At 47.3% G+C, this 21262-nt stretch overlaps 1 protein-coding gene across 1 annotated transcript in view; it reads right to left on the bottom strand.

Annotated features, from left to right (window-relative positions):
• Positions 1-3416: 3416 nt before the first annotated feature.
• The window catches only part of lats2 (large tumor suppressor kinase 2), a 186788-nt gene continuing 168942 nt past the window's right edge, over positions 3417-21262 (bottom strand). Inside the window, 2 exon segments of the mRNA XM_038818027.1 lie at positions 3417-6975; positions 15735-15841. Coding sequence (XP_038673955.1) covers positions 6478-6975; positions 15735-15841 — 605 coding nt within the window. The 3' untranslated portion in view covers positions 3417-6477.

Genomic DNA, 21262 nt, shown 5'->3' with positions numbered 1-21262 from the left:
CTGAGCTTCCTCCTCCTCGAGCAGCTCCAGCTCGTACAGTTGCGGTGCATCCGACAGGGAGGCAGCACAACATTGCTGGTTGAATTCCAATATCCATGAAGGGGGCAAAAAGCCGACATGGTAGGATGATGCGTACCCCCTTGCCCAAACAGGAACAACGGCCTACATAGTCGCCCTGGTTGGCACTGCAGACCCTGCCCCAGCATGTTCGCCCCCCCCCTCCCCCTCCCTGCACTACTGGTTCCAATGGTGTCCGGCGTCTGGGGGGGGGGGGGCTCTGACTCTGGTGCCCGTCCCTGGTGCCCGTCGGCTGGTGTTGCCCATGCCAGCAAAATGCTCCGCCATTGGGAATTCCCCCGGTGGATGCGGAGCATCACAGAGGCTCCGGAGAAGACCACATCAGGCCCATTAATGATATGCAAACGGAATTTCCTGTACATGCGGAGTAGAGCGTATTGATGCCGCTGTCGAGGTACCAGAGAATTGCGATTTGGCGTGTGCCCAGCCTGCGATTTCGATCTCAAAACTGATTCTCTGTCCAATCGCCTTTCCTGATTTCAGCGTCAGCCGACTGAGAATCCCATCCCATATTTCTATTGTAGGCTTAGCATTCTACTTTCTGGTAAATATGCACCAATTTAATGCAGCTTTTTTGTTGCTGCCAAATATTAAGTCGGAGATTTTTCCCTGTTGCACTTGAAGAATAATTGGCATCAAAGTATAATATAACAAAGAAAATCAGTAGGACAGATTGCATACTCACTTTATGTCTATTCAAGTAACTGAGTAGAAAATTGGGCAGACTCCAATTATGTATGGTCGGTATGCATAATTACATTTTACAAGATTTTTAAAAAATGAATTTGAAGTAACCAATTCACTTTTTCTCCATGGGACAATTTAGCATGGCCAATCCACCTGTTCTGCACATCTTTGGGTAGTAGGGGTCAGACCCATGAGGAGAACACGCAAACTCTACATGGACAGTGACCCTGGGCTGGGATCGAACCCAGGTCCTCGGCACCATGAAGCAGCAGTGCTAACTACTGCGCCGTCCCTGACACAAGCTTTTCAACACATATTCCCCAATGAGTTCCCAGAAGGTAAGGTTAACCACCAGAAGAACAAGTCGGAAAATTATCACTTAACTGTTGGATTATTATGATTCTGGAGGACAAGCTATCCATAGATATGGATTTCTAACAGGTGTCACTATAAAGCAAATAGAATTATTGATCTATTTTCTACCTGCCTGGCTTTATTGTTCTGAAACGAACTGTAATATTCTTGATGCCACCTTGGCTGAGATTGGCTAACTCAGTACAAAGGGAGCAAACCTGGGTCATGACTGATCTTTCTAATTATATGAGACAGTTTAAGAGCCATCAGGGAATTTGAATGTTCAAATTTCTTATGTAACAATGCAAGCATTTACACTGTGACTTAATCACATTGTTACTCATCTGTGTTATGCCACTTTGAAACCTTGTGGAGCCACGGCTAGACAAAAGCTCACTTCTCACTTGCCAATTCTTCTACTTGCCAATCTTTCTGCAACCCACCCCACTCGCCGCCTCTTTACCTCTCCGCCAACCCCCCACCCCCCGGTCGCCTCCCTCTCCTGAAACGTTGCTCTGAGCAGTCTCGTCAAGCTGCAAGAGGCCTTTTCCAAACTAACAATAGCTGGACTTGCAGATTGCAAAATTCACTGTTTTTTAATATAGCTTTAGAGAAAATCTCTGTTGTATAGAATTACAAGGAATGTTCAGGAAACATGGGCGGCATGGTGGTGCAGTAGTTAGCACTGCTGCCTATGGTGTTGAGGACCTGGGTTCGAACCCGACCTCGGGTTACTATCCTTGTGGAGTTTGCACATTCTCCCCATGTCTGCATGGGTTTCACCCCCACAACCCAAAGATGTGCAGGTTAGGTGAATTGGCCACGCTAAATTGCCCCTTAATTGGAACAAAATATTGGATACTCTAAATTTAGGAAAAAAAAGGAATGTTCAGGAAAATGTTGTGAGGGGGAGGAAACCAGCAAGGCAAGTGTAGTGATATCATGGTTGTGTTATAATTCACCGACTGACCACTAGGACTCTCATTAGTATATCAGTGAATGTTAGAGTTAGGTGACTCCTCAGACTGGCTGGAGGAAGCTGGAGAGATGTTGCTTGTGCTTGATCTTATTGTTATTCATCTGTTGTTTTGTATATAGTTTACCCACAGTTAATGTTAATAAACTGTTTACAGCTTTAGATACAAGTGTTCTTGTAATATAAATGCAGCACGGTAGCATAGTGGTTAGCACAATGGCTTCACAGCACCAGGGTACCAGCTGTCGATTCCGACATGGGTCACTGTCTGTGCAGAGTCTGCACGTGTTTCCTCCAGGTGCTCTGGTTTCCTCCCACAGTCAAAAGAGGTGCAGGGCTAGGTCAATTGGCTATGCTAAATTACCCTTAGTTTCCAAAGACAAAAAGGTACTGTAAAGTGGGGTTACGGGGATAGGGTGGAGGTGTGGGTTGAGGTAAGGTGCTCTTTCTAAGAGCCGGTGCAGACTCGATGGGCCGAATGGCCTCCTTCTGCACTGTAAATTCTGTGATAAATCAGGCCATCCGAGAAGAACATTGCAGCAAGGAACTGTGAGCAGATGGGTCAGGGAGCAGTTAAGAGCTGGCAAGTAGGAGGATTGGGAAATAGGAGGGGCAGTTAATGGGAGAGAGATGACATGCAGGCAGGTCCGGGAAGAAGAGGGCTGGCAAACTGAAGAGAGGTGGTAAGCAGGAAAGGCAGTCAGCAGGAGGGTCAGTAAGTAGGAGAGGTTGCTTCAAAATGGTCAGGTGATGCCATGTCTGTCCCAATTCCTGATTCTTTTTTCTTTTAAAAAAAATTTAGAGTACCAAATTTGTTTTTTCCAATTAAGGGGCAATTTAGCATGGCCAATCCACCTACACTGCACATGTTTGGGTTGTGGGGGCAAACCCATGCAAACTCCACACGGACAGTGACCTCGAGCTGAGACCGAACCTGGGACCTCGGTGCTGTGAGGCAGCAGTGCTAACCACTGCGCCACCGTGCTGCCCTTCATATCCTGATTCTAAGTGGACATACTGGCCCCATTGTATCTTTGTTGGTTAAAGTGCAATGACTTAAAACAGGGACTTACTGTATACAGTGATGCAGGTGGCAGGTAGAAGAGTTGGTTGCCTATCTGTTGTTCAAGTCAGCAATGGTGCACAGTGCAATGAAAAATAATAAGTAACTTCTAAAATAAGCAAATTCTTTTAGATACAAGACATCAGATTTCTCGCAGCAATAACATATTTGAATGATTGAATACAATGACACAGAACTTTGTGAATATTTCCTAATTATTTAACTTGTTTACAAATTGTCACAAAGACACACAAAATATTTTATTTACTTTTTTTTACTTTTGCGATTTATCCAAAACAAAGATCCAAAAAGGCATTCATAATACACTAATAAATAAAGTTATATTTAAATTCCTGAGGAAAAAATTAACATGATACCTGTTAGATATAAGTGACAAAGTTATAAAACCATTAATACTGGATAATCAAAACAAGACCGTCACAGAACAAACACAACTCAATAATAGTCATATGTTCAGAACACCCCTTTATCCATAAATGTAAACAAGTTCATACAAAATAGATAACTTTTTTATAACGTCTGAATACCATATGCTTTTTATTGTAGAAAATATTGTGTGTGCTCTATAAGGTTTACAATGACATTTACTAATTGCATCTCTACATTGCATAGATACTCCAAGTTTATCAAAGCAAAATAACTTGATACGTTATACAGACAAATATAGGTGTCATAATAAACATGTATGCAATTACACAAAATAGCTCCCCAAATTAAATTTGGGCATATTTGACGTAACAAAAATATATTCTAGTATTCAACCTCCTTATATTTTAATTTGACACAGAATGTTATTCTGGATATTTCCTGCCACCCCCCACCCCTCCCTCACACCACTGTAGCCCACAAGCTGTTTTTGGCACCCATTCATTCCCATTTCTTTTATGCAATTCAGTTTTACTTCAAATTGCAATAATCAATTAAACACCAATCAGATTAACAAATGACACTGTGGTACTGAGCCATATCAGCCAGAAATTAATCCTTTGTCCATGCTGAGTTAGCTGATCTCAGCTACAGTAGCGGGTGGGGCAGGCAGAATCCCTGCTCCTGATCACTAAAATGATCGTGTGTGAAATGGCATGAGTTAGGATGTCAGAATCAGGCTTGGCTGTGACACCAACCTCCTCATGGTTCCTTTTAATATTTAATGTTTTGCTCTCATTTTAAAATGGCCAGTTAAGTAAAATGTTGTCACATTGTTAGCATGAGTAGAACAATATTTCAATGTAATTCAGCATCATCCTAAGAGGGGAGAAAAGGGATAATAAAACTGGGGGAAGAAAAATTGACATAATTAGTCTGGAGGAAACAAAGCGACAAAAGGATCCAGACTGAATGTAACCAAGCAGACCTAACAGACGAGAAATGTTTCAAATCTAGTTAACGTGAATGTCCTAGGAATAACATAACTGATTGTAATATTTGTGCAATTATGAATTGGTGACAATATTTACAACAAAAATCTTACTAATTCCACTAATATTGCAACAGCCAAGTTGACTACTGTTGTCGTGTTTTGTTTTCCACCTTTAATCAAAACCAAACATTGGCTAGTATTTTTATGTCACACATGTTAATAGCTACTATCTACACCATCTTTGAAAAATTGGGAATGTTTATTTCACACTTGGGTAGGTCCATATTAAAATTTTATTAAATTTTAAATTAACTTGACATCCAATTACATCTTTATAAATAATACCAAGTGGAATTTATCAAATTAATTATTTAGTCTGATTGAGGAGACTTTGATAATGCATGATATTCTGCATTTGTCCACAAGACAGCAGTTTTACGCATAGTTGAGTATTTGGCCACAAAGGGCGAATGTCACTATATTAGTTTTCTAAACATGAGATGTGTCTGGATCTGTGTTACAACCACCTCTACATAAAGAATCCAACTGTGTATGACCATATTCTTACACTTTATTCCATACACTGAATCATTCCAACTAGTACTACAGGTCTGCCTGAATAATTAATGGTTATGCAAATATCTTAACAAACTGAAACTAATATTAATGGGCCAAACTCCAGTATCATAATTCAATCATCTAATTAATATTCAATGAACAAAGAATACATATGCGTCCATTATCCTTTAATTATGTCCAAATGACTTTCAAAAATAAGTAATTACCATAAAGGTTAGAATACATTCTAAGGTTAGATGATATTGATAATTTTGGTGTTTATCAATATAAATGGAAATGAGTTAAGCACAACTAAGAAACATTTTCAGGGCTCACACAATTATTGTAGATCTGTGGGAAAGTTTACCCTTTATAAGTAATTACAGCATCAGTAAGTCTTTCTCAGATAGTAACTAATAATAGAACATTCTTTTCAATGGACTATAGTCATTTTACACTGATTAACAGAGAAACATTCTGTGTCTATTATTTTGTAAAAAGGCTGAAAGATTGCGCTTAGTAAGACTATAACGACATCTTAAAAGATGTATCAATATTGTGGATAGGAAAAAAAATCCAAAACCATTTGAGATGGCGAACACGTAAAGGCCACAGATTATAACATCTCTGACGGTACTGAAGAGGCAGACTAACATAATAGCTTCTCAAGAACAAGCTTTATATATTTTTAATTAATATCAATGAATCAATTCACAGGACCTGCCTGTGTTTTAAAAGTATTCCATGACGTAGTTTAACTGGAAAGAAAAAATACTGTCCATGCATCAGTTCCACACATCAAAAGCATACTAAAATGCATAATCCACTCATCAACTCACTTTTTTCACGTTTTGTATTGTAAAATATTTTGTATGTATCATACAAGGACATAAAGCAGCATCAGTGTTATGTAATTTGCTCCAGACCTTTCAATATAGATTATTATAAAATTAACAATGTTTATAAGATAATAGTACATTTATTGTATTAGTTACCGATGGCACTATATATATATATATATAAACATATTATACTGATTTACATATTATTGCACTTAGCCAGTTATCAATACTTCTTTCAGCTTTCTCTGTTTATTTCCAATTCTGTCTATATATATATTCTAGATTTAGAATGTGATGTCTATGTATTAGCTAGTTCTACTCTCTGCTATGAAATTAGTGCTGATGCTAAATATCGCACATATTCCAAAAAAAAAACGTTCAGCAGCATGAATTCAACAATTATCCCTGGAGGCACAATATGCCACTTAGACCAGGTAAGTGCTTTCTGTTTCCAATCATCAATCTTGATTTATTTTGTAGATTGTACTGTTTCAAATGCTAGAACAAAAAAAATTACAAAAAATTTTGCATATACTCTTTAAACATAAACAGGTTGATAGCTTTCACTATGGCCAACAGAATCCCTCTGGTCCAAATCTGGCTGAATTTGTTTTGGCTCATCGCTATCCAAGGGTTTTGGATACCGAAAGGGATAACCATTGTCATCAAAGAATCTTCGGAAGGTGAATTCGTAAAATGCATGTTCTGGATGCTTATTGCCACTAACATGACAAGTTAATGTGTCAGATGCCTTGGTGCTATCACCGCTGTCATTCCATGAGTTCTCTTCTTCTATTGGGTCAAAGTTGGAGGTGTCCATGGGATGGCTAATCTTTGGGACATAGGGTGCTGGCTGTCTGCGGATGTCTTCAGAAAAATCAATGGAAGTAAAGAAAAGGTGAGCCTTGATTTCATCTGCTCCATTTCCACCCACTCTGTCACTGGCTCCACAACAGAGCTTTGCGATGAGATCTGCTGCCTCAGAACTAAGTTTTACTTGTGGTGGAATGTAGAGTGTGGTCTCCCAATTTATTACCTGAGGAACAGAAATTATTAAGCATATAATTAGTTCAGCACCATATGTTAGATTAAATTATACAAATTGTGAGCTGAGAAGCAATGGTTTATTTTGCGCTCAAACTGTTTCCACTGAATATTCCAAGTCTCCCCACCATTGGCCCGTAGTGATATATGTCCCATCCAACAACAAGTGTAACATTAGAAAACATCTCAAGGCTTTTCACAGGAATACTATCAAACAAAATATGACACCAAGAACAAGGCACTGCTGCTCAACCTCGCTCAGGAGCTGCCACAGACATGTGGTGAATATGCATCTTTGGGAAGTCATTAGGATTATTTCTGGGATGCTGAGACCAATAAAGCTCAAGTAGCTTCCTGTGCTAGCACACATTGAATCTCCTGATGTCCACAGGGAAAACATTCTCCTCAAAGAAGACCACCAGTTCACAGCTAACAAAGCTGACACAAGACCTCAAAAAACACACACTCTTTGAAGGCAAATACATTTCATGATGTGAAACTAAATCAGACCCACTCTGTTATGACTCATCCAATCTTAGTTGCAGTGATAGTGAAGGCTTCAGCATCCTCAAGCTAGGAAGGATCTGATCTGGATTACTATCCAGTGAACCCTTCTGTGGATGTCACACAATGATTAGATCAGTTTTTAGTGCAAAATCTCTCTTCCCACCAATACTTTTATCATGGCCACACATAAATAAAGATTATGTTGGTACAGCAAGGAACCACACTCGAGCATAAAATGGCAAAAATTATATATGCCCCAATAAAAATATTTTTAAAAAAAAAACATAAAATGGCATACCAGGTACAAGGTTGCATGGATACATGTAGAAAAGCAGGAAGATAAAGTTGTAGCAGATTTAAATTGTGCTATTTCAAAAGGTATACCTTTTCGGACTAACCAGAATCCATACATGCCATATACCCTTCTATCAACCTAAAAATTCAGAAGAATTGTACATTCACACACCTTAATGTTTGTGGATGTGTGTGCCATTGAAAAGACCAGCATTTATTGCCCATCCCTAATTGCCATTGCGAAGTTGGTGGTGAGGTGCCTTTTTCAACCACTGCAGTTTATGTGGTGTAGATAGGCCTACAGTACACGAGAAAACAAAGTTCCAGGATTTTGATCGAGCAACATTGAAGGAACAAAAATATAGTTCCAAGTCAAGATGATATGCAACTTGGAAATTAACTCGCAGGTGGTAGTGTTCATATGCACCTGCCACCCTTGTTTTTACTAGGAGGTGGGCGATCGCAGGTTTTGGAAGGTGCTGTGTGAATAGAATCTTGGCAAGTTACTGAAGTGCATCTTGTAGATGGTACACACTGCTTTTTAAAAAATAAATTTACAGTACCCAATTCTTTTTTTCCAATTAAGCGGCAATTTAGCGTGGGCAATTCACCTACCATGTAAATCTTTTTGGGTTGTGGGGGTGAGATCCATGCAGACAGGGGAAGATTTTTGCAAACTCCACATGGACCGTGAACTGGGGCTGGGATCGAACCAGGGTCCTCGGCAGCAAGCTAACCACTGTGCCAACCCCTGTATGGTACATTGTTGCCCAGGTTTGCGCTGGTGGTGGAGGGTAGTACATGTTTGGTGGATGGGTATCTGCATGGTGTCAGGCTTCTTGAGTATTGTCGCAACTGCACTCATGCAGGCAAACTGGGAGTATTCCATCACACTGCTGACTTGTGTCTTGTTGATAGTTATACAGGCTTTTGCGTGGCTGAATATGAGTTATTTGCCTCATTAATTCACATTATATTGGCCATGCTCCTGTAGCCAGAGTTCTAAATACCTAGTCCAATGAAATTCTGGTCAATGGTAAATCTCCAGGATCGGGATGAAATGGGGGTTCAGCAATAATAATACTGCTGAATGTCATGGGGGGATTAGATTCGATCATAGAATTTACAGTTGCAAGAAGGACGGCCATTCGGCCCCACGAGTCTGCACCGGCCCTGGAAAGAGCACCCAACCTAAGCCCATACCCCCACCCTATCACGTAACCCAGTAACCTAACCCTTTTGGACATGAAGGGCAATTTAGCATTGGCCAATCCATCTAACCTGCACATTTTTGGACTGTGGAAGGAAACCGGAAGTACCCGGAGGAAACCCACGCAGATACGGGGAGGAAAGTGCAAACTCCGCACGACAGTGACCCAAGCCGGGAATCAAACTGGGACCCTGCAGCTGTGTAGCAACTGTGCTAACAACCTGTGCTACCTGTCTCCCCTCTTGTCTTCTAGCCCTCTCAGCTTGAATGCTAACATAGACATCCTAACTGTCGATCTGAAATGCACGTTAACCCGTAAGAGACGAGAACAAGACTCCCAAGTCCCTTTGTGCTTTGATTTCCTAAGCATCTCCCCATTTCGAAAATAGTCTATGCTTCCATTTATTCTTCCAAAGTGCAAAACCTCAGACTTTTCCACATTGTATTCCATCTGCCACTTCTTTGCCCACTCTCCTAGGCTGTCCAAGTCCTTCTGCAGCCTGCCTGTTTCTTCAGTACTACCTGTCCCTCCACAGATCTTTGTATCTTCTGTATCATCATATGCCAGACATAAGGGGTGCAATTATCCCCTACCGGGCGGGGGGTCCCGGCGTCGGTCCTCCCCAAATTCTCTGCACCTTTAGGGGCTAGGCCCGCGCCGGGCCCGCTATGCCGACTGGCCGTAACGGCCGGCATGGGTCCACGCATGCGCGGTAGGGGGGGGTCTCTTCCGCCTCTGCCATGGTGGAGGCCGTGGCGGCGGCGGAAGAAAAAGAGTGCCCCCTCGGCACTGGCCCGCCCGCCGATCGGTGGGCCCTGATCGCGGGCCACCGTGGGGGCATGCCCCGGGGTCTGATCGCCCCGCCCCCCCCCCAGGACCCCGGGGGCCCGCTCGCGCCGCCAATCCCACCAGCAGAGAGGTGGTTTAAACCACGTCGGCGGGATTGGCCTGTCAGTGGCGGGACTTTGGCCCGCCGCGGGCCGGAGAATCGCCGCGGGGGGCACGCCGTCTAGCCATCCTCGGCTGCGTAACGGAGTGATAGGCCCCGACCCCGAACGCATGCGCCCCCTGATGGAACTCTCTCGTCCCAATACCCTCAAATCCCTTAAACGCTGCCTGGGTTTCTTCGCTTACTATGCCCAATGGGTTCCCAATTACGCCAACAAGGCCCGCCCCCTCATTCAGTCCACGACCTTCCCGCCGTCGTCAGAGGCCTGCCAGGCCTTTAGCCGCATCAAAACGGACATCGCAAAGGCCACGATGCGCGCCATCGACGAGTCCCTCCCCTTCCAGGTTGAGAGCGACGCATCTGAAGTAGCTCTGGCGGCCACCCTGAACCAAGCGGGCAGGCCCGTGGCCTTCTTCTCCAGAACCCTCCAGGCTTCCGAACTCCCCCACGCCTCAGTGGTAAAGGAAGCCCAGGCCATAGTCGAAGCTGTGCGACATTGGAGGCACTATTTGGCCGGCAGGAAGTTTACCCTCCTCACAGACCAACGGTCAGTGGCCTTCATATTCGATAATGCACAGAGGGGCAAGATTAAGAACGACAAGATCTTGCGGTGGCGGATCGAGTTGTCCACGTACAACTACGATATCTTGTATCGTCCTGGGAAGCTCAATAAGCCTCCTGATGCCCTGTCCCGTGGTACCTGCGCCAGCGCGCAGATAGACCGCCTCTGCTCCCTCCACGCGGACCTCTGCCATCCAGGGGTGACCCATTTCTATAATTTCATAAAGACCTGCAACCTGCCCTTCTCCATCGAGGAAGTCAGGACAGTAACCCGTGACTGCCACATCTGCGCAGAGTGCAAACCGCACTTCTACCGCCCCGATCGCGCGCATCTGATCAAGGCATCCCGCCCCTTCGAATGTCTCAGCATTGACTTCAAGGGGCCCGTTCCCTCTAGCAACCGCAACATTTACTTCCTGACGGTGATCGATGAATAATCCCGCTTCCCCTTCGCCATTCCCTGCCCCGAGATGACCACATCGACCGTCATTAAGGCCCTCCTCTCCATCTTCTCCCTGTTCGGCTACCCCGTGTACATACACAACGATCGGGGGTCCTCCTTTATGAGCGACGAGCTGCGTCAATTCCTTCTCAGCAGGGGCATTGCCTCTAGCAGGACGACCAGCTATAACACCCGGGGTAATGGACAGGTCGAGCGGGAGAATGGTACCATCTGGAAGACCATACTACTGACCCTCCGGTCCAGAGATCTCCTTATTTCCCGATGGCAAGAGGTGATCCCCGATGCATTGCACTCTATCCGCTCCCTCCTCTGTACCACAACTAATCAGACACCTCATGAACGTCTTCTTGTTTTCCCCAGGAAGTTGTCCTCCGGATTCCCTCTCCCGACGTGGCTGGCCACCCCGGGACCCATCTTGCTCCGGAAGCATGTGCGGGTGCACAAGTCCAACCCGTTGGTGGAACAAGTCCAGTTACTCCACGCTAACCCGCAGTATGCGTACGTGGAGTACCCCGACGGTCGGCAGGACACGGTCTCCCTCCGGGACCTGGCACCCGCCGGCGTGCGGCCCTCCCCCCCCCCCTTCACCACAGACCCCCCCCCCATGTCCCTTTCCCCCCAGCACCCCACCCAGGCCACCCCTCCCCCATCCATGGCGTCTCCCCCACCAGCCCGGGTTACGGAGACAGTTCAAAGACCATCGCTCCCGGAGTCCAGGACATCAGCTGAACCACCACCATTGGCTGAACCAATGTCACCAACTCCACTGCGGCGGTCTGCTAGGACGTCACGGGCAACAAAAAGGCTGATCGAGTCCATTTAACTTTCAACACCACTGTGGACCTTGTATGAACACTATGTACTGTTGTTAAATGTCTGGGCCAGTGGGAAGCCAAGGATAATTTTTTTTTCCTTCTCTCCTTACTACTCATACCACCAGTCCCCCCCCCCCCCCCCCCCCCCCCCCCCGGCTTCTTTCTCCGCAAGGGGTGAATGTGGTGGTATGATTAGCATAGCTGCCTGCCATTTGTGCAGAACACCGGCTTACCATTGGCCCTGGTCGGTCATGTGCCTCTCAACCGGTTGGTTGAGACCAGTCATGTGACGGCTCCCCGATTGGTCGAGGCGCTGAGTTAACCCCAGTATTCCCGGCGGTCGTCCTTATACTGTAATCGACCGCAGGGCTAACATCTAGCTGATTAAAGCCATACTTTTGTCCAGCAACTCGTCTCGCGTTCAATTGATGGTACATCAAGTGATGGCTGCGGAATTCGAAAGGCAGTTTACAAAATACATGGAGACAATGGGGAAGGAGATGAGGGAGGTTTTGAGTGTGCTGGTGGAGGAGGTGATTTCCCCGGTGGCGACGGCGGTGGCGAGCGTAGTGGTGGAGGTGCGGGAGCAAAGGGAGGCGCTGAAGGAAGTGGAGGAGACATTATTGCAGCACGGTGATCAACTTACCTCGATGTGGAAGGAGATGCGGAAGGTGATAGAGACTAACAAGGATCATAGAATTTACAGTGCAGAAGGAGGCCATTCGGCCCATCGAGTCTGCACTGGCTCCTGGAAAGAGCACCCTACCCAAGTTTAACACCTCCACCCTATCCCCATAACCCAGTAACCCCACCCAACACTAAGGGCAATTTTGGACACTAAGGTCAATTTTATCATGTCCAATCCACCTAACCTGCACATCTTTGGACTGTGGGAGGAAACTGGAGCACCCGGAGGAAACCCACGCACACACGGGGAGGATGTGCAGACGCCGCACAAGATTCTGCGAGGAAAAATGAAAGACCTGGAAAACAGATCCAGGCGGCAGAATTTGAGGATTGTGGGACTGCCCGAAGGAGTTGAAGGACCAAGGCTGACTGAGTATTTTGCCGCGATGCTGGCGAAACTATTGGGGGAGGGGGAGGATCCCTCCCGATATGAACTGGATCGGGCTCATCGGTCGTGGAGGCCTGTACCAAAGGCGAGTGAGCCATCAAGAGTAGTGACTCTGTGCTTCCGTAGATACAGTGTGAAGGAGAAGGTCCTGTGCTGGGCCAAGCAGAAGCAGATGGTGCAGTGGGCTGGAGCTGGTATACCTGTATACCAGGCCTTTACGGTGGAGCTGGCGAGGAGGCGGGCTTGTAGTCAACCGGGTGAAGAGGGCACTGTACATTAGCAAGGTGCAGTGCGGCATTGTATATCCAGCGAAGTTGAGGGTGACTTACAAACTCAAGGACTTTTATTTTGGAACGGCGGAAGCAGCGGAGGAGTTTGCGAAGCAGAAGGACTGGCAGAACTGAGAAATTGAGAAATGGCCATGTGCCGATATAATCTCATCGGCACATGGCCAATGAGATTAATCTCAGGGGCTGGTTTAGCTCACCAGGCTAAATCGCTGGCTTTTAAAGCAGACCAAGCAGGCCAGCAGCACGGTTCGATTCCCGTACCAGCCTCCCCGGACAGGCGCCGGAATGTGGCGACTACGGGCTTTTCACAGTAACTTCATTGAAGCCTACTCGTGACAATAAGCGATTTTCATGACTGTATTTTCTTCTTCATTGTTTCACTGCGTGCGGGTGTATGGGCTAAAGGAGCCAATGTTGTATACATTTGGACAAGGGAAGTGATGGGACTTTCACTCGAAATGAGGGCTCTTTGGGATGTAGGTGGATATGCGGTGTTTGTGTGCTAAAAGGGGATTTTTGGGCTTTCCTAGGGCCGGGAAAGGGGCCTGGGCGGGGGCCTCCACGCTCCAGTCATTTCTTCAGCCGGTTTAAGCCGGCCAGTGAACGGGAGTGAGGTGGGGGGAGGGGCTGCGGCCATCGGAGCCCGGCAGAACAGGGTCCGAGGTGTCTAGCCGGGGTGGAAAGTTGGGCGGAAGGAACCGAGGTTGGGGGGAGGAGTTTTACAAGAGGCAGTGGAGAGGAGGAGTTGGAGGAGGGGGGGGGGGGGGGGGGGGGGTGTTTACAACTCTTGGGTATCATGTACGGTACTGGTTGGACGGCGTTGAGTGTGGCGGGGGGGGGGGGGGGGGGCGCGAAAGAGTGGACTCTATAGGTTAATGGTGGCCATGGGCGGTCCCGGACTCCTTTTTCTTTTTCTCCTTTGTTTTTTGTTTCCATCGTGGGAGGGTTTGTTTTATTGGATGCATATATTGACAGGTGGGCCGTTGTTTGGGGTGGTGGGTGGATGGGATCGTTGTTATTGTTAAGGGGATTTATTTTGTAATTGTTATCGTTTACTGTCTGTGGGTGGGGTGCAAAGTTTGAAGGAAAATGTGAAAATGGAGAATAAAACATTTTAAAAAATAGATTCCCAGTTTTGAGTTGCTGGACCTGTTCAGAGTTTGTCCTATTTAGCAAGGTGATAGTGTCACACAACAAATAGCAAAGTTCCTCAGATGGGAATTTGTCATCACAAGAACTGTATGACAGTCACTCGTATCATTAATTTAAAAAATTTTTTTTTAGATGTGGGCGTCACTGGCTGTGCCAGCATTTATTGCCCAGCCCTGAGTGTATTTAAGAGTCAACACATTGCTGTGGATCTGGAGTCACATGTAGACCAGACCAGGTAAGGACGTCAGATTTTTTTTCCCCCTAAAGGACATTGATAAACCAGATGAGGTTTTACGAAAATTGACAATGGTTTCATGGTCATCATTAGACTTTTTTTGTACATTTAGAGTACCCAATTACGTTTTTTCCAATTATGGGGCAATTTAGCGTGGCCAATCCACCTAACCTGCACATCTTTGGGTTTTGGGGATGAAACCCACGCAGACATGGGGAGAATGTGAGAACTCCAAACGGATAGTGACCCAGGGCCGGGATTCGAACCCAGTTCCCCAGCGCCGCAGTCCCAGTGATCATTAGACCTTTAATTCCAGATTTTTTAATAAAATTAAAATTTCAACATCTGCCACGGTGGGATTCGAACCAGGGCTCCCAGAGCATTACCGTGGGTCTCTGGATTTCTAGTCCAACAGTAATACTGCGACAAGTAGATTAGTGAGAAAGAAGTCAAGTAGGTTTTTCCTTTTTGTTGGTTCTCTTACCACCTGCCACAGGTCCAATCTGGTTGATAAGACTTTCAAGATTTGGTCGGTAGTGGTGCTCACTAACCATTCTTGGTGATCAACATTAAATTCCCCTGCCCAACCTGTATACACTTTACCTACACCTCTGGTGAGTCTGTCCTATCAGTGGGACAGGCATACTTATGGGATGGTAATGGAGGAGTCTGTAAATTTGTCTGTAAGATATTATTTAGTGCGTGTAACTGTGTCAGGCTAAGGCTGGGCATTAAGTGCTTTTACTGTGTTCAGTACCTAGGTCAATACCGGATTCATTCAGTTTCATTTTTATTTAATTTTTCTGCAGCAGTCTGGTGTAACGTAGTGGCTTGCTGGGCCGTTTCAGAGGGCATTTGAGAGTCAACTACAATGCTTATAGATCTGGAGTCACATGTTCACCAGACTGCGAAAGGATTAGTGAACCCGGTTAGTGAGCTAGATGGTCTTTGGTGATCATTTTAAATTGCGTTTAAATTACCCCACCTGATGTGGTGCGTTTGAGTCATGTCTCTGGAGAGTTAAATAGGCATCTGGAATACTAGCTAAGTAACATTATCACTATGCTACCATTCTTTCATATAGTACACAACTGAAGTTATGGGATACTGAACCATGTACAAAATTAACATAAATTCTCATGTACTGAATGAAGAAGAATACTTATAGTGGGTAATGGCGTACTGTTCCAGGTACCTACCTTGATTTGTGTTTCTGCAGGTGTTGGAGCAAGAAAAGGAGGCTGCCCCACTAACATCTCAAAGAGTATAACTCCGACACTCCACCAGTCACAAAGTTGTGTGTAACCTGAAAGAAAGGTGGCATTAGTTGAGACAATCCTCAAATATAAATAAAGTTGGGCAGCACGGTTGCACAGTGGTTAGCATTGCTGCCTACGGCGCTGAGGACCTGGGTTCGAATCCCGGCCCTGGGTCACTGTCTGTGAGGAGTGTGCACATTCTCCCCGTGTTTGCGTGGGTATCGCCCCCACAACCCAAAGATGTGCAGGTTAGGTGGATTGGCCACGTTAAATTGACCCTTAATTGGAAAAAATAATTGGGTACTCTAAATAAAAAAAATATATAAATAAACTTTGTATGTAACTAAGGGCGCAATTTAATGGGAAAAGTTCCAAGTGCCATATCCGGCGCAACGTCCCAGGTGTTTCCCGATGGCCAAGCCAGCTTTGGACCGTGCCGGAAATTATCACCCATGAGCTTCACTTTTGAAATGGCTGTCACACCAGCTCGTTCACTTGGACAACACTTGGCACCTCCCCGTTAACAAGGAAGAGCTGCTCATAAACGCTCCCTCCAAATCAGCTCTCAGGCAGCACACAGCGATGCCACCGGGTAGACCTGCTCTAAGCTTCAGGGATGCCGATCTGGCCAGGCTGCTAGACGATGTGGAGGCGGTACGGGTCATCTTTTTCCCCTGAGGGGGTCAGAAGACAAGCCACAGGGCCACCAATGCCATCTGGGAGGCAGTGGAAGTGGCCGCGGTTCGGGCAGCGTGACCAGGAGGACCTCTGTCCAGTGCAGGAAGAAGACCAATAACCTCCACAGGACCGCAAGGGTAAGTTAACACCGGTCCCCTGGCATCGGTCCTGCCTGCCACCTTCTGCCAACACAGGGATTGACACCTTGGTAGGCAATAGTATTGGACATGTTTCTGGGGTATGACTGCACCACACAGTTGCTGATGCACATCTGGTGGAAGCAGGAACATCAAAGGGAGTCGGAGGTCTGCTGGATCCCAGGACTTAGCTGAGACCCGGTCAGATGCCAAGACTCTGGACAAGGTTATCCCGGAGCTGATGCAGACATGCAAGGGTTCGGCCGTGAGCTTCAGGAGAGGATGTCATTGACACTCCGGCATGTGCATAGCTGATTGGAGGTGTCCGAAAGGCTACGAGCGCAGGAGATAATGCCGACGATGCGTGGCACTGAGGTCAACACTGCTAGGGTGATGACCACAGTGGAAAGCCTGCAGCAAGAGGGGAGCGTCTTGTGTGGTGGTGTCCAAGGCTTGGCTCAGTCAGTGATGACCATGGCTGAGGGGCTCAACAGCATGGAAGGGTATATACAATTTGGGGGATGACCTTTCGGACCCGCAGGCGCTGAGTCCCTTATCAATCTAGCCCAGGGGCGACTCTCGACCAAAAGCACCCAGCCCATCGACCTGACCCCTCCCCCCTGAGCACTGGGGCAGCAGCTCCAGTGCCCCTGGGCTACATGCCCATAAATGAAAATGGCTACTCACCCCCTTCGATCCCCTCAGCAGCCATTGCGCTAGGTTCCCGTTTTTAAATAGGAGTGCTAAACAGCACCCAGGTGAATTCTTGCTGGAAAGCTGTTTAGTTCCCGGGAGGCTGTTAGATTGAGCTTCCATCTCCCTCAATTTACCATGATTCACATTTGAATCAATCACAGAGTAAGATGTTTCTCTGGAATTCCTTATTGGTAACTGTCTTAAAGCCCCTCTCCATAAATAGAGTCTCCACAAATTGAAATATTTTCTTTACATTTATCTATCAAACCACTTCAGACCGTTATCAGTTCACCTCTTCATTTTCTCTTTGCTGGAGAAAATATCTAAACAAAAATCTAAGGAGAGCTTGATAGAAAATTCTTCGAAGCTGTAAAAAGTTAGGTAACATTTTTTCCAGGACAATTAAGACGATTGCTGGGCCTCAAAATTTTCTGTCTATTGCTTTTGTACACGGAGGTTGGAAGGTTCCAGAGCTGGTGGTCTTTCCTGCTGATGCAGGCTTCTCGGGTCTACAGCAGCTGTACAATGTCCTCCCCTACTTTTGTGTATAGAACCCTTTCAATGGCATTCTGTACTGTGGAACTGCTGGGGTCATTTTGTAAGTTATTTGCAACTCATCAGATGAACAAAACTAGACAAGAATTGGAAAGAAAAGGATACTATCCCATTGTGAAAAGACAAATGCTGTACAGAAAACAGCCCAAACTAAATGTCTGCAAGCAGGCAGACAGCAGAATATACACCCCCCCCCCCCCCCCCCCCCACCCCCCCCAAGACCCATCTCGGATCAAGGCCCCAGCAGACAAATGGACCAGTCAGTTTGAGGAAGAGCCGATGAAACATTTGTGCCTGTTTAACTATTTTCCCTGGGAACTGTGAGTATTCCCTCAGCTGACAGAAACACCCAATTGGGCTAGATTGTTGAGGTTGGGGTGGGTGAGTATATATATATAATCATGTGTGCTTAAGTAAACTTGTGTAAAAGTAAGAATTGTCGATATGCCTTTTAGTTTCTTGCTTCCCGTAGTATTTTTGTAATCAGTGCTTGTGTGTTATAGTCTGAGTTGTGGAGGGCCTAATTTTCTTGAATAAATAATTTACCATTGTTGTAGTCTCACCTCTCTTTCACTCCCTGCTCTGGTTGAGTTACAATAATTGCCAGAACATAATTCCGAAGTCGAGGACTCAAATGGAGTCCGAGCGCTTTGAACACGCTCACTCAAGAGAGGCTAATGGTTAGGGATAAACAGTGGTCCCTGTTTCTCTCTCTTGTGAAGTTGCACTTCCGGGTGATATTTCACCAATCAACAGGAGAGAGACTCACCCAGGCGTAGGTTTCAGTCAAAGTAACTGGCATGGCATAAAGACAAACTCACTGGTTAGGTATAAACAATGAGGACTTCCGGTGGCGGCGATGTCCGAGTGAGCCGCACATTCGGTGGGCTCTCACTCCGGCGGGACTGAACAGCTGTTTCCCCGCGATAGCGGGACCACGGAGGCGGCAGAAAGGCTGCCGGGAACAGAAGAGGAGAGCGGGCTGCAGAAAATGAAAGTGTGGGAGGCCAGCAGGTGAGGAAGAAAGAGAGAGAGACGGAGGCAAGGAGGAAGCTGACCTGAAGGGGTAAGATGGCGGACCCACGGACCTTCCTTCCTCCAGGACAAAGGGAAAAAAAAAGTTTGGAGTTGCTGAGGAGGGACAGCTTGGACCACTTCAGATGCCCAGGAGGGGGTAAAAATTTAAGGTGCTGGGCAAAGGAAAGCGGCAGCGAAGGCGCTGAGGAGCGGGGCTGCGGCATATGGAACAGCGGGATTCCAGAAGGCAGAAGAAGAAGGAGAAAAAGGGACAGAGACAAGGACCTGAAGAAAATTACCTGGGACCTAAGATGGCGGACACACGGACCCCGGACTCAGCAATCCAGTTGGCGCTGGATAACATGCTCCAGGTTAATGAAGTCCAGTTTTGAAGCGCTGAAGCGGGACAGCTTGGACCCAATCCAGAAAGCGGTGGATCAGCTGAACCAGAGGATGGACGCCCAGGATGTGAAAGTTAAGGAGCTGGGGAGAGGCGGTGGAGGAGCAGGCGGCATGCGCAAACGGTTGCAGCGGTAGAAGTGGACGGCCTGAAAGAGCGGCAGAGAAGACTGCTGGACAGAGTGGAGGAGCTGGGAGAATAGAATCCGCAGGAACAATCTGAGGATGGTCGGCCTCCCGGAGGGGGCGGAGGGAGCTGATGCTGCAGCGTTTGTAGCAGACCTGCTGAAGCAGCTGATGGGAGCCGAAGCCTTTCCACTACCGTTGGGAGCTGGAGGGGGGCACACAGAGTGCAGGCAAGGCAGGGGCGGCCGGGCGGACCCCCCCCCGCCCGATGGTGATTAGGTTCCACAGGTTCCGTGGGACAAGGAGCGGGTGCTGCAGTGGGCAAAGAGCGCAGAGCAGCACGTGGAACAACAGTGTTCTCCGCATTTATCAGGATCTAAGCCAGGAGGTGGCTCGGCGGCGAGCAGCCTTAAGAATGTCAAGGAGGTGCTGTTCAAGAAGCACGTGAAGTTTGGTCTGCTGTTCCCAGCCCGGCTATGGGTCACGCACCAGGGTCAACACCACTACTTCTCCGAGCCCGAAGAAGCGATGGATTTTGTGAGGGACCTGGGGCTGGTCCCGAAAGGAGGCCCAAGGACGCGAGTTAGGGCCCGAGGATTTTTGTCCGAATGTGCCTGGACCGCTGCTCAATGGTTTGCTGGGCCAAAGGGGCCAAGCGGAACATTTGAGACTCTTTCCTTTGTTCATGGACATTTATGTGCTTTTTCTCTTTTTTCTGTGGTTTTTTTTCCCTTTTTATGGGTTTTTTTTTTTTTTCCTGTTTGGGCTTTTTGTGCAGCTCGTGGAAGACACTGGAACCGGCTTGCCCCAGTGGGTGGGGAGGAGGGCGGGGAAACAAGGGGAATGGGACAGGAAGGCGCCGGAGTGTTGAGTCACCGGGCTAGCAGATTGGCTAGTCAAGGAAGTCAGATGGGGGGGGAAGTAACAGCCAGTAGATGGCGGGGGTGGGGGTATCGGGGGATGGGGTTAGGGGGAGGGGGGGGTTGTTCTGCTGCGGGAGAGGGACTTGAAATAGGCACTGGAAAGGAGGTCGAGGGTGGAGGCAGGCAAAGGGCGGGCCAGGAATGGCGCGACGCACGCCGGGTCAGGGGCCGGCCCGAGAAAGGCTATGGCTGACCGGCGGGGTGGGGGGGGGTGGGATGTGCCCCCCGACCAGGCTGATCACCTGGAACGTCAAGGGACTGAATGGGCCAGTTAAGAGGGCGAGGGTGTTCGCGCACTTGCGGGCCCTGAGGGCGGACGTAATTATGTTGCAGGAGACACATCTGAAAGTGTCAGACCAGACCAGGCTAAGGAAGGGCTGGATTAGCCAGGTCTTCCACTCGGACTTGGACTCGAAGTCCAGAGGGGTGGCAATCATGATCAACAAGCGCGTGCAATTTGAGGCAGAGGGCATATCTGCAGACAGGGGGGGCAGATACCTGATGGTACGGGGCAGACTGGAGGGGAGAAGGGTGGTGCTGGTGAATATATATCCCCGAACTGGGATGACGTGGACTTTATTAAAAGAGTGCTGGGGAAGATCCCGGACTTGGATTCTCGCAAGCTAATAATGGGAGGGGACTTTAACATGGTCCTTGACCCGACTTTGGATCGGTCGGGTCCCAGAACGGGTAGACTCTCAGCAATGGCAAGGGAGCTGAAAGGGTTTATGGGGCAAATGGGGGCAGTGGACCCCTGGAGAGAGGGACAGCCAACAGGAAGGGCTACTCGTTTTACTCGCACGTCCATAAAGTATATTCCAGGATAGATTTCTTTGTAATAAGCAGGGACTGTATGGGGGAGGTAAAGAACACGGAATACTCAGCAATTACCATTTCAGACCATGCCCCGCATTGGGTGGACCTGCAGTTCGGGGAG

This window comes from Scyliorhinus canicula, chromosome 14 (genome assembly GCF_902713615.1).
Source record: "Scyliorhinus canicula chromosome 14, sScyCan1.1, whole genome shotgun sequence".
NCBI classification, from domain to species: Eukaryota; Metazoa; Chordata; class Chondrichthyes; order Carcharhiniformes; family Scyliorhinidae; genus Scyliorhinus; species Scyliorhinus canicula.
The sequence above is the reverse complement of the archived record's forward strand: the minus strand, read 5'-3'. Positions and strand labels throughout refer to the sequence as shown.